This window comes from Pteropus alecto, unplaced genomic scaffold (genome assembly GCF_000325575.1).
Source record: "Pteropus alecto unplaced genomic scaffold, ASM32557v1 scaffold251, whole genome shotgun sequence".
NCBI classification, from domain to species: Eukaryota; Metazoa; Chordata; class Mammalia; order Chiroptera; family Pteropodidae; genus Pteropus; species Pteropus alecto.
The window spans coordinates 259,438-272,322 of NW_006431048.1; the positions used below are offsets into that span (position 1 = coordinate 259,438).

The 12,885-nt window shown below is 40.0% G+C and overlaps 2 protein-coding genes across 3 annotated transcripts in view; one reads left to right on the forward strand and one right to left on the reverse strand.

Annotated features, from left to right (window-relative positions):
- The window catches only part of TMEM39A (transmembrane protein 39A), a 33,942-nt gene extending 27,376 nt beyond the window's left edge, over positions 1-6,566 (reverse strand). For both annotated transcript variants that reach the window (XM_015596019.2, XM_006905532.3), the window contains exons 1-2: positions 6,247-6,566; positions 4,574-4,760 (exon numbers count right to left, since the gene is read on the reverse strand). In XM_015596019.2, the coding sequence (XP_015451505.1) occupies positions 4,574-4,686 (113 nt within the window). In that variant the 5' untranslated portion in view covers positions 4,687-4,760; positions 6,247-6,566. The remainder of the gene's footprint in view (positions 1-4,573; positions 4,761-6,246) is intronic.
- Positions 6,567-10,797: 4,231 nt separating this feature from the next.
- The window catches only part of POGLUT1 (protein O-glucosyltransferase 1), a 19,541-nt gene continuing 17,453 nt past the window's right edge, over positions 10,798-12,885 (forward strand). The window contains exons 1-2 of the mRNA XM_006905533.3: positions 10,798-10,985; positions 11,835-11,925. Of these exons, the coding sequence (XP_006905595.1) occupies positions 10,901-10,985; positions 11,835-11,925 (176 nt within the window). The 5' untranslated portion in view covers positions 10,798-10,900. The remainder of the gene's footprint in view (positions 10,986-11,834; positions 11,926-12,885) is intronic.

Here is a 12,885-nt window from a genome sequence, read left to right on the forward strand (position 1 = left end):
ACACTATTAGCTATTCTACTCTTAAAATTTCCAAATATAGAATTTTAGCATTAGTATGTGACATTCACAGTACTTTATGTGACTCGTGGGAATATGAATTCTGCTCATTCTGAACAGATAAGAATACCATGGAAACTCAGAGGAGCTAGAAGGGAAGTACAGGGAAAGGGGTGGGTTTGGGTGGGGGGGGATCGGAAAAAATTATAAAAGTTTCTTCCTCTCATTTCCAGAGTATACTCCAATAGAACACACTTACCAAGGAGTAGGTTGTAATCTACCAGTAGGTTTCATAACCTTACCTGCTCAATCATAAACCAATCATTTATACACAGCAGTCCTCTGATCTGTTCTGGGACATGGGCTACAGCGCTGCACAAGTCCAGGAGATATCATTCACACAGAATATAACACGAAAGGTACCCTCTGGAGTTGTACAAGTTGGTGAACTTGAATGGAGGGGATTAATGCCATCAGTCAATCTATTTCCTTACTCCAGTTAATCATAAGATAGGGAAATAAAAAATTTTGATGAGAAGTTACAAGGTTAGGAGCCTCTATTCTAGAACAAAATAAAAATTCTAATTCCCCTTCAGTCTAAAATACACGAAGGGGGAAAGCATGCAAAACTATTTGTTATCATTTAAAAGTTAAATAGGTTCTTATGGAATTTTTTCCAAGTAAAGACTAATGTGGTTCTGCCATTAACAAAGCAAATAAAATGTTGGGCCTCAAGAAAGATACTCAAAACAAAGTACAAAATATATACACTTGTGATATTCTATACGCCTTGGCTATTATACTTCAAGCCAGAAGAGACAAAGTTCAAATGAAGTAATTCAGATCATCAGTGGGAAAGAGGAAAGCATTCCTATAAGTTGAAAGCTTGAGAAGAGATAAGATCAAAGTTCTTAATCACTGCCCCCTCAAAAAAAAGCTAAAATAAATAGTAAATATAGCTCAGAAAAATTAGTTTCGGAGGTATTATTTAGGAAAAATAAAGGTATTATTCCTCTAAAAGTGCATAAAAATAGAATCAAGAACAGCAAAGTGACACAAATGTCTGAAATACAATGTGGGACAGTTCTAGTCCCAGATTTTCCACTAACCAGCTGTGGTCTTTGAGAAGTTACCACTTTATATCCCTGAGCCTCAGTTTCTTCATCTTTAATGCAAAGGTTGGACTTGATTCTCGTTGAAGGACTCTTCTCAATGGCAACACTGAATATTCTCTTTCAAGCTGTACTACAGGTCCCCAAGCCCAGGCTTGATGATTTCTAGGAGCACTCATAGGACTTGGCGTATAGTCACAGCTAAGATTTATTACAACAAAAGGATACAAATCAAAATCATCAAAGGAAAAGGTACACGAGGCAAAGTCTAGAGAAAATCAGGTACAAACTACGAAGAGTCCTTTCTCAGTGGAGTTATACTGGACACACTTAACTCTTTCAGCAACTACTTGTGACAGCACTTGTGAAGTGCTGTCTACCAGGAAGGCTCATAATTGACTCAGCACTGAAGGTGTTTACTGGGGGCTGGCCATGGAGGCACCCTCTGCCTAGCAGTAATCAAAATTTCAGACTCTCAAAAGGAAAGCAGGTGTTCAGCATAGCTAACCTTAGAAAGGCCTGCTTGCAAGGCTGGCATCTGAGAACTTGACTGGTAAACAATTCCCTTACAGATATAAAACTTTTCCTAAATAAGAGTGGCTCACTAAGTTTAAATCACTTGTGCAAACAATGTAGTTTTGCTGAACATCTGCTTTGTCCTTGCATATAGTGTTTGTGTGTGGGAAAGAGTTAACATAGAAGGCCTAAGATTGGCTTTTATGGAGCCGGCAAGCAGCAGAATTTAGCTAAGCAAATGAATAAAGGAAGAAAGCTTCAAAAGAATAAAGAAGAATAAGAAGGGATAAAACAGTGATCATTTAGACATTCTTAAGTGATTTATTAACAAAGTATCTGCACAGACAAAACAACGAAAAACTCACCCTTACTCCTTCTCAAGTAAGATTCTCCCTCAACTAAAAGCTCCCTAGGAAACTCAAAAACTCAGTGTCTCCTCTTTCTTCAGACAGCAATCATCTAAGCACCCTGTCCCAGGAACAAATCACTGCTTCCCACGGGTAGAAAACAGGACACAGAACTATGGATTTCAATTTTGACTGTGTCACCAAACTAGCTCCTTGACATTCTCAAGTTTAACTTCACCAATCAGGCCGCAAACACGAACCAAACTGGGACAAAGGCTCTTTTCTCCAGCTGACTTGTCTTGTATAATGAAACATATCCAAAATTATATCACGCTTAAGCAATTATCTAGTTCCTTCTTTACAGACACTCCAGAAATGAGTTTTCCTTGTCTGAACACTGTCTTTCTTTGTACACATCCTTCCTAAAACTATATTATAGGCCATCTACCACTGGGTTTTATCCCTATTTTTTATACCCCTACCCCGTGTCTTATATAATAACCTATTCTAGGCTGCTTCTTTCTCATCAGAAACCAAAAATAGAAACGTTTTCTCCCCAAATAACTTCTTCTGATAAAAATTTCACAAATAATCACTTAACACTGACTTTTCAAACCATTAACTATGATCTTTCACTTTAATCTGTTGAAAAACGTTCTTCTCCCCGCCATCCCAATTAATTGCTAAAGAAATATATATTAAAGGAGGGAAGTGGGTGGAGAATGGTAGATCAAGGCAACTATGACTGGAACCCTGAAAGTCAGGATAAAATAGCTACAAAGAAGGCAGAGAAAAGAATACACAATCATAGCTAAATCCACCTAAGAGGTAATTTCCATGTGTTCCTAGTTCTTCCCCATACTCTATCTGTAGACTTCAAATGCAAGCAGAAACATTTAGGAATGTGGTTTTCGGCTCTTTTTTTAATAGCAGAATACTTTATTTTCCCCTCCCTCCAAAGACATTTTACATTGTATCCCAATATTTAAAACACACAGGAGTTAGTCTGATTAAGAGAGAACTAGGAAATCTAAAGCCTGAACTGCTAGGCCTGCCTGCCTCTTTCTCCCTTCTATAGAGCTCCTACAGCAGCCCCTGAGACACTGAAGAGGAATTTCATGGGACAATCTGAGAACCTAATTACCTAGGGGAATCCTCAAAGCCCAAGTAGAAGAAAATGAACAAAGAACTGCTCGAGTTAATACAGGGGCATAACTAGAATATTTTAGATAGCTAGAATCCTAGCTAGGCATAACTATGATTTTCTATTGCAATTTGAAAGTACTGAATCACTAAGATGACAGTCAATATATGTTAGTAAAATTAAAGGCATATACTTCAAATAGGAAACATCCTTCACTTCAATATTTATATCAGATAGTACCTTTCTTTAAAAGTATTTTCCCATATTCTCATTTTAAAATTTTTCTTTATTTTGAAAAATATACACGTGACTTGTAGAAATTTTGGAAAATTCAAAGTAAAGTTTTTAAAACTTACTACAATATCCCATTTCATTTATTTTCAATATCTTGCTATGAAGCAGGCAGTACCACCATTTTTCAAGTGAGAAAATGTAAAGAACAGAGTAAAATATAATTCTCTAGAAAAATAATACTCTGCAATCTGTATACATGCACAAATGTGGACTGAAAATTAGTATAAGAATCAGAGACTGGAAAAATCCCTCCAAATTGGAATTTCGGGGAGTCCCCAAGGACATGACAAATTCAGAACTGACTTTGAAGACTGAGTAGAACTTGGGTTGGAAAGTCAGAAAGAAAGAGGGAGAGCAGGTCAGGAAGGGAGAAGTGCACAAATAATATCAGGAGGGCCTGATAAGACAGCAGTAGTACTGATTGCTAGATTTGGAAATTAGAATCTAAGCAAGAGAAACTTGTGTTCAGAGAGGAAGCAGAAATTAGCTGGAAAAAATTATCTTGACCAAACACTTGATCAGGTAAAAGCCATCTCTTTCTACTGCTACCTGACTGAACCTCCTGATGAAGCGAGTTATCCTGGTAAGATTAGAAATAATTCATCCTAACTTTTGAAAATTAGGAACAGAGAGAAATTTCTGCTTAAAAAAAATCAAATTATTTATTCTCATACATGACACAAATCTTAAGATGTTTAAGTTACAGCTGACAATTTATTAATTTCAAGTAATTTTTGAACAAAATAAATTTTAATACCCTTGATGGAATGACTTGTGATTTTACAATCTCACGTTAACTGTCAGTTTTAATTTGCTCTCTAAAAAAAAAAAAAAAAGAATGCTAGTCAGTGGTTAAACCATCACATGCCTTGTAATTCATTCCTTCATCCCTTCTTTTAATAGCTTAAAAAGGTGATGAATTTGTATTATCAGCCACAAGTAAGAAACAAATTGCTTTTACTCTGTGGGCCCCATATCACCACTTTCTACCTCCCAAGTGTTCTGAAATACTGAGCTTTCAGTCTTCAAGGGCAGAATTTCTACCTCAGTGTCAAGAAATAATCTTTATAAGCAAATCCCTGAACAGCATGATGATGACTTCTATGCTAGTCTGACTGATCACAGGATATTAAAAAGTAACGACAGTCTTATTTCTTCTTTACCTGTTTCTCAGGCCTGTTCCATTGCCACAGCCCCCACCAACCAAAGTCTGTAAAGAAGGTAAAGCTGAACGGCTTAGCTGCTGCCGACTAGGGCCCCTCCTTCCTCCGGGCATGTCCGGGAACCAGTCTGTTTCCAGTGCTACCCGTAGTTGCAACCCAGGTTAATTGTTTTCAACTTGTTTCAACTCTGAATAACAACAAAAAACATTTAAATATCAGTTTAAAATGAACAAGACAAACAAACACAGACTCATGGACATGGATGGTAGGCTGGTGGTTGTCAGAGGGTGGGAGGGAGGGGGGAGGTAAATGGGGTAAAGGGGGCAAATATGTGGTGACTGAAAGAAATCTAACTATGGGAGGTGAACACAGTGTAAATATAGATATGCCTTACTGTTAAAATGTACAGCTGAAACTTATTAGATTTCATTCACCAATGTCACCATAAAATAAATTAATTAAAAATATATATCTGTTTAAAATAAATAAATATCAATTTAAATATTTTTAAACTAGGTAATGTAACAAAACCACCAAAAAGACTATGAGAGTAGGGCTTGTAAAACCAGATATTCAAACAAATACTCTCAGTGTCTACTACCTAATTTATTCTAATGAAAGGACTACTCAGACTCTAATGGGTCAGGTCAGAAGCCTAAGTTTTGATGTAAGCTCTTCGGCATTAGGAAAGTCAAAATTTGTATCTGTCAGTTGACTTATAGCATATGAAAGATATTACAATCAGGTAAAATTTTACAAGAAACACCTAATATAAACATTTCCAATTCAAATTATTTTACAGTAAGCCTCTTGAAAGACAGGGGAATCAGCACAGTGCAAAATGTTAGGTTTTGCTATCAAGGGATCTTGGTTCTGAGATCAGATATGTTACATATTATCTGACTTTAACTGAGGCATTTAACCTCTGAGTTTGTGACTTTATCATAATAAAAATGTGTTCCCTGTCCTACAGAGGTTGTTGTCAGGACTGACAATGATGGATGGGAATTACACCAGTAGGTCTTTTAACTCTTTAAAAGTAAAACTGTTCAAGTGGTATCTCCATATATTGGAGTGAAAACACTGGAAGGAGCTCAAGAAGATGCCTACTCCAAAAAAAAAAAAGGATGTAAAATCATTCAGAATTACTGAAACTGTATGATTAAAAGAGAAGTAACAGAAACTGTGTCTTCATCAATCTATGGCAAAATCACTTCTTCACCAATATGGATACCAAAATCTGTTTCTAAACAACACGACTTAAAAACTGAAGACTGACACCCTGTAAAAAAAAAAGAAAAAAAAAAGTAAAGAAAAAAGAAAGAAACCTGGCTTTCAAAACGTTACTGCAGATTGATCGACGTTCCTTATTCCTACAGCTTTAGAGTGTGGACTAACAAACATCAAGTGAGACAAAGCATCCAAACTACTGGATGTAGGTAGGGGGTGCTGGTCCCTTCTCAATTAACGATCAAAGGGAAAGAAAAAATGTGGAAGAAAAAAATTGGAATGGAAGAGGCGAGAGGATGGGGTGGGGGTAGGTGGATGGCGAGAAACTACAAACTTCGACTGGCCCCTAAGGGGGGTTCGACAAAGTGGTCCCCGCGGCACACCCCAGAGGGCCGAAGCAGGCCCAGGACAGACGAACAGAGCGGCACCGCGGTAATACTCACGCATGAAGGAGGCCCGGCCGGTGGGGCGGGATCCCTGGGAGGAGGCGGCGGCTTTACAGGCTGGACCCCAGGCAAGAGAACTCCCTCCCCGCGTTGAGGCGCTCCAAACTAGCTGCTTGTCCGTAGGCCGTCCCTGCTCGGAAAAGCGAAATAAAGTGTCCAAGCTTCGAGCTACCAGACGCAGACCTAGACCCGGATTCTGATTCAGTGCCAGAGTCAGAGCCAGACCTCAAGCTAGAGACTGAGCCCGACCCCGTCAGCACTCATCCTCAGCCTCCATTACCGCGGAGCTGAGCAGACGTGGCAGCGCACAGCGATGACGTTAGCTCTGCGACGGCCGGGCGCCCCAGCTGCACGCTGGCCCCCAGAACTACAAACGCAGCTCCGGGAGCGAGCACCCCGCCCACTTCTGCGTGCACCTGCGCAGTGGGACGCACCTTCTCTGCTGGACTCGCTGTTAACTCTAGCTAACATATTTTCCCCTTGAGCCTTAGACCCAGCCCCTGAGGGCTCTTGTTATCGCACGGACTCCAAGTGGCAACCATGTATAAGTTACCGCTCCCATTTTACAGATGAGATGGGAGATGCCATCTAAGGTCACATCACTGCTAAGTAAAGGAGCCCGCGCTGAGCTGTCTTGCTTCAGCGTCCAATCCTACGCTTATTGTAAAGTGAAGGGCTACATAGATGCTGGAGTTACAAAAATGGCTACTACAAAGAGCTCACAGTCTAGTGGAAGAGACAAGACACTAGGAAAACACAGTAATTACAATTTATTTCAATAAATGCAAAGTTAAAATTCTGCCCAAATTCCAAAGATAACATGAAAAGCAGCATAATAAATTCTGTGGAATGGTGGTGGTGTCAATACCAAGAAAAGCTTCATAGCTTGGGATTTAAAGCTAAAACTCCCAAGAATGTATACGTGGTTCGTGGGAGAATGGCTTTCTCGTAAAGGAAGTGGCAGTTAAAAAGGTAAGGCGATAGACAACATCAAGATGAATTAAAAAATTGCCAATACTTTGATATTACAGTAAAAGTGTTAAAAGAGCACTTGTGTGAGTTCTCTAGTTCTAGAGATTTTAAGTGCCTTAAAAGAAAGCCCTTTGTATCAAGTATATGATTAGTTAACCGTTATTGATAGCTTTTTTTTTTGGTACTACACACTAGACTAGTAGCTATATGTACTTCATTTAACTCTCATAATGCTTAAATATTACCATTGTTCCTATTCCTCAGAGGAACTGAAGTTAAGAGAAGTTAGATAATTTGTTTAAAATAACCCAGCTAATAAGTGGCAGAGCCATATTTTAGAGCCAGGATGACCAGTATCAAAACCACCAGTTAGTAATATTCCAAAATGTTCTTACTGTCCTAATGTACCACATAGAACTTTCATAAATATATAAAATCCAACACAGATTACATATTTTTATTATTCTCGCTCATAGGCATAAATAATTTTGCACATTTATTTTCATATTTGCTCTGTTAACTGTTTCCTAGCTACACTGAAACTCCTTTGCCACTTTTCTGTTGGCTCCCCAGCATTCATCCTTCATTCAGCAGTTATTTATTTAGTGACTACATGTGTACTAGGCACAGTGTTAGTGAACAAGACACATATGTCTTTTCCTTCCTAGAGCTTATATCCTAATGGGGGAAAACATTTATTTAATAAATAAAATAATTACAGATTGTAAGTATTATGGAGACAAATAAGGGGGTAAGGTAGACAATAAGAAAGGTAATATCTTGAGGGTATCTGTCTGAGGTAATTACATTTCAGCAGAAACCTGAATGTTGGAAAGGAACCAGAAATGCAAATATGGTAGAAAAAAGCAGTCCAGATAGAAAACAAAATGTATGCAGAGAATTTAAGGTGAGTTAGAGTTTGGCATGTTTGAAAAACTTGACACAAAGCTGTATAGCTAGATCATGGTAAGCAAAGGGGAATGTGGTGTTAACTTCTACTACTGAAAGTCTTTTTTTTTAATGAAAGGTTTTATTGGGCCAACAATGTTAGCCAAAAAGAAGACCAGTCTTGGGCATGAAGTCCAAACCATGCAGCGATGTGGCTAAATGAAAAAGACATACATGTCCATCATCTCAGAATTTTGCCAGTTATACGTCAATTGGGGGTTGGGGGATGTAAGCTGTTCTGAAAAGGTTTATATTAGCTATAGGCAAAGGGAATGAGAGAAAATGAAGGGAGTTTTTTACTTCTGGGATAGGCTTAGCAGAGTTGCCAAGAAGAGGTGTCTGCTGTGGATTAGCTATGAGCAGCAAACTGGAAAATTCATATGGAAATAAGAAGTGTAGAATCGTGGAAATAGCCACCTGGAAATTAATCCTAAATTCCAGTAGGTATACTGGAATGTGACCATTCTTTTGTCAGAGCTGATCCATAGCTATTAACAGACTAACTGTTCAGTCTCTTTCTCTCACTTTCCAGCAGCTGTAATTTTAATCCAGAACATCTCAGGATATTTTTTCTTGTCAGCGGCATGAAATGAATTTGAAGACACAACCAAGAACTTGAACATGGAGGGTTTTTTAAACCATAGTGTTTGCAGTTTAAATTAGTGGCTTCCATAGGACCTAAAAATCTGTGGTTTTCATAAGCTCCAGGAGGATTCTGGCACTTATTCACAGATAAGAAGCACTGGAATAAAACACCTCGCCTATTAAGGAAATGAAACTATTATTTGGATTCACATGCAGCTTATTCTTCCTGTATATAGGGCCCACTTAACTCCCAGTCTTGCTACTCTTCTTCCACACAGATAAACACTGCAAAATTGCAGAAAATATGGATTTCAGTTCAAAATCACACAAAGTGATTTCCATTTCTTCTGATCACAGAAACAAATTGTGAAAAAGAAAGGCTATTTTATTATTAAAGTTTTAAAAATTATGCTCCACTATATTCATTTTAGACTAACTTTGAAAATGAGGGTTACTGTGGTGTTCATCTGTGTAGTATACTCCCTAATTATGTGCTTTTGATGAACATTCATTTTGAAGTACTGCGACCTTCCTGGAAGTAAAAGAAACTTTGACTCAAGTTTTCATTTGGATTCCTGAAGAAGTCTTGTATGATATAGTGTCGGAGATCTATTTTCTCCTCTTGCCTTCTCATCCAGAGTGATATAGCCCATTCCTAACCAATCGACATTATTTTATCTTCCACCATTCCTCAACATGCATCACCCCAAGTTCGACCCCCACTTTCTGCAAATTATAGCTTCCCTTTTTTAGTGACTCTGGCACAATATTTCTTAACTGCAACATTTCCTTTTTGTTCAGCCTGGAATATACCCTTCTTACCCCTTCCTCCGTATTTCCAGTTCATATTGATCTTTCCCTCCACTGAAACCAGGAACATTTACATATTTTTTAAGTTGTAAATTATCCCTGGAGAAAGCTTATTTGTCTCCCCACTAGTTCTAAACTCCCCCAGGGCACAGATCTCATCTTGTTTTTCCACGTGTTTCCACGGAACCTAAGATGTCACTCTGAATAGTTTAAACAATAGATAAATACTTATAGTTCTATATTCTTGTAGAATATTTATACTATCCAGTGTAATGTTGCCCACTGATAATTTTCCATGTTATATAAATTCTATTCAAAATAGAATTTGCAAGGCCTTGGGTCTTAACAGTGCTGTATACCAGCAGTTCCCAACATTTTTGGCACCAGGGACCAGTGCTCCTATGAGAATCTAATGCCTGATGATCTGAGGTGGAGCTGAGGTGGTGATTCTGGGGAGCAGCTTCAAATACAGATGAAGCTTGGCTCACTCCCCTGTCACTTACCTCCTGCTGTGCAGCCGTGTTCCTAACAGGACACGGACCAGTACTGGTCCATGGCCCAGTGGTTGGGGACCCCTGCTATATACTATTATGTGGGGGCTAAACCTTTTAAGTTCTTCTAGCTGGGCTAATAATCAAATTAACAGAGACAGAGTAACAGGAGAGAATCAAATTATAATACATACCCATGGGGAATTCACATAAGCATGAAAATTCCAAAGACAATATGGCATTGAGTATATGTGACATTTTGGACAAAGGAGAAAAGGGGAACGGGGGTATTCTATTTCAGAAGTGAGAAAGGGCAATTTACAGGTAGTTGAGGAGTAGTGGAACACACAGGCAGGCAAATTCTTACTAGCCACCTCAGAAACAATGAGACATAGGGGTATCTGCCTAACAGGTCCCAGCCAGAAGCCCTCCTATTTACCATACTTAATTCAAATTAGGCTAAGATAAACATTCTAAGATCCAATTCCTGGAGTAGACCTTTCCATCTGGATCTCTCAGGCAGGAAGAGGGAGAGTCAAAGGTTCTTTCTGAGTTATTTTTTTTCTTAATAAACAGTTTAAAATCAAATTCCAAAAGGCAAAACTTTTGGTCCCCTTCCATAGCTAACCACATAACTTGGCTCTAAGCAAAGGGCTACACCCACTCCCCACCCCCCAGCCAGACGCTGGGAAGCCGGAACTTCCTAGCGAGTATTCCCTAGGAATCTCCGCCATCTCTGTGTGGGGCGGCCCTCCGCCCACGTGGTGCGGCTCGCACGGCCATATTTGTGCGGGGCTGCTCTTCCGCCCGAGCTGCACCGGAGATTCCGCAGGGGCCCGCTAGTGATGGAGCGGTGGGCCCGTTCCCAGGTTGGGCTGTGCCTGCTATTGCTACTTCTGTCTCCAGTTCCGGGCCGCCACAAAGAGCCAGGTGGGCTTCGGACGGGGCGGAACCTGTCGCTAGGGCTCCGGGTCTGGCTCAGTCCAGAGATGCTCTCCCGGCTCCTACCCTCAGCTCCCCGGTGCAGCCGGCACCGGGTTGATGCTGTGGTTGCTGTAACGCAGAGCTGGGCAGAGGGTTCGAGTTGGGCAGAAGGCTCGAGTTGGGGTGGGGGTGGGGATGGGGGTGAGGCGCCTAGGAGCGGATAGTGAGCTTCTGGGTGTCTAAAACTTCGTCTCCTGCCAAGTACCATGGAGAGTAACCTATCCTCCAGAATTCGGAGGACTGAAGTGACTGGGAGGACACAAGTATGACATGAGTGGGTAGGAGAGGGAATTCCTCTGTACACCCATAGCGGGCATCGCACGTGTTTGGCAACCGCACCTCCCTAAAACAAATTGGGGACTAATTCGTGTGCGTGTGTGCGTGCGTGTGTGTGTGTGTGTGTGTGTGTGTGTGTGTGTGTGTTTAGGCCATTGCCAGAAGAGGTGAAGCTCCATAGGGTTAACGTCTGTAGTTTTTAATCGATCCTCTTTAAGGGACCCAGTTTGATTACAAAAAAGCAGGAAATCCATGCACCAGTTTATGCGCAGCCTTTTGAATGTCAGGCATTAAGCATGGAAAATTTCCAAAATCTTGGACACCCGAAGGCCCTAGTAGAGGAGCAGACTTGATATGAGTGCTAGGGAGTTACAGAATGAATCCTTACTGGCATTTACTTTCCACCAGTGGGATGGGAAAGGGATGTCTAAAACTTCTGTAGATTCTGTTTGCCTGCTGCTAGCAAATAAGAATGCTCAGGGCTATTTTGCTAAACTTCATTTACTTCATTTTTCAAAGGTTCAAAATGGAAAGTACTTATTGACCAAATAAACAGGTCTTTGGAGAATTATGAACCATGTTTAAGTCAAAACTGCAGCTGCTACCATGGGTGAGTTCTTTGATTTGTCTTTGAGAATTGAGTTCTTGTCACAAGGAAGTCCCTTAAGGTTCACAAGAGACCTTGGTTACAGTTGTCAGAGAGCTAAGCATGTTTTGAAAGCAGGCAGGTTTCCTGAGGTGGGTTCCTATTTCTAGGGAATAACAATGCCCTGAGATGGAAGAGGCCCAGGTGGTCTCAGAATTGCCATTAACTCCCTATGAGAGTTAGCACATGTACTTGTCTGTTTTCCCAACTGGACTTGTTAATTTCTTGAGATCAAGGTCTATATCTTATTCATTGTTGTATTCCTTGTGCTTGCTCTCAGTAAGTACTCAGTGAACACTGTTGAAAGCATATACATATTTATAAATGAATTTAATCACACTTTTCCTGTTGGTTATTTTTAAAGTATGCTAATTACAGCTGGAGTGTGGAAGAAAGATTACTATGAAAGCAATAATTAGCTTCTAGTCCCACATCTCCCAATAATTATCCTCATGGCAAGCCATTTAGCTTCTTTGGGTCTCAGATTCCCCATTAGCTAAATATCAGAGTCTTTTAGCTCCTCATTATGTTATTCCATGACTCTTCAAAAAATTTACCTGATGCTTATGTTACTTACTGAAAACTTGCTATGTACTGAACTTTAAAAGGGATACAAACAGTGTAATTTTTGGTTATTGCTATTAGTTTGTTAAAATACGGGGTGGGTGGGGGCCAGACAGACCAGAACAAGGTAATCAGATGGTGTCAGACTGCAAGGCATAAACTATACCTTCTGTGGGATTCAGAGAAGGGGAGGTCAATGGGACTGCAGTGACTGGGAGGGCACAAGTATGACATGAGTAGGGAAGGTGGAATGTATATCAGGCAAGGGACAGGTAATCCAAATAGAGGGAGGAAGAAGAAAATTTGACTTGCTTTTGTCTTTTCGTGATTTTGTTGTTAATGAGGTTCTAGATTACCTAT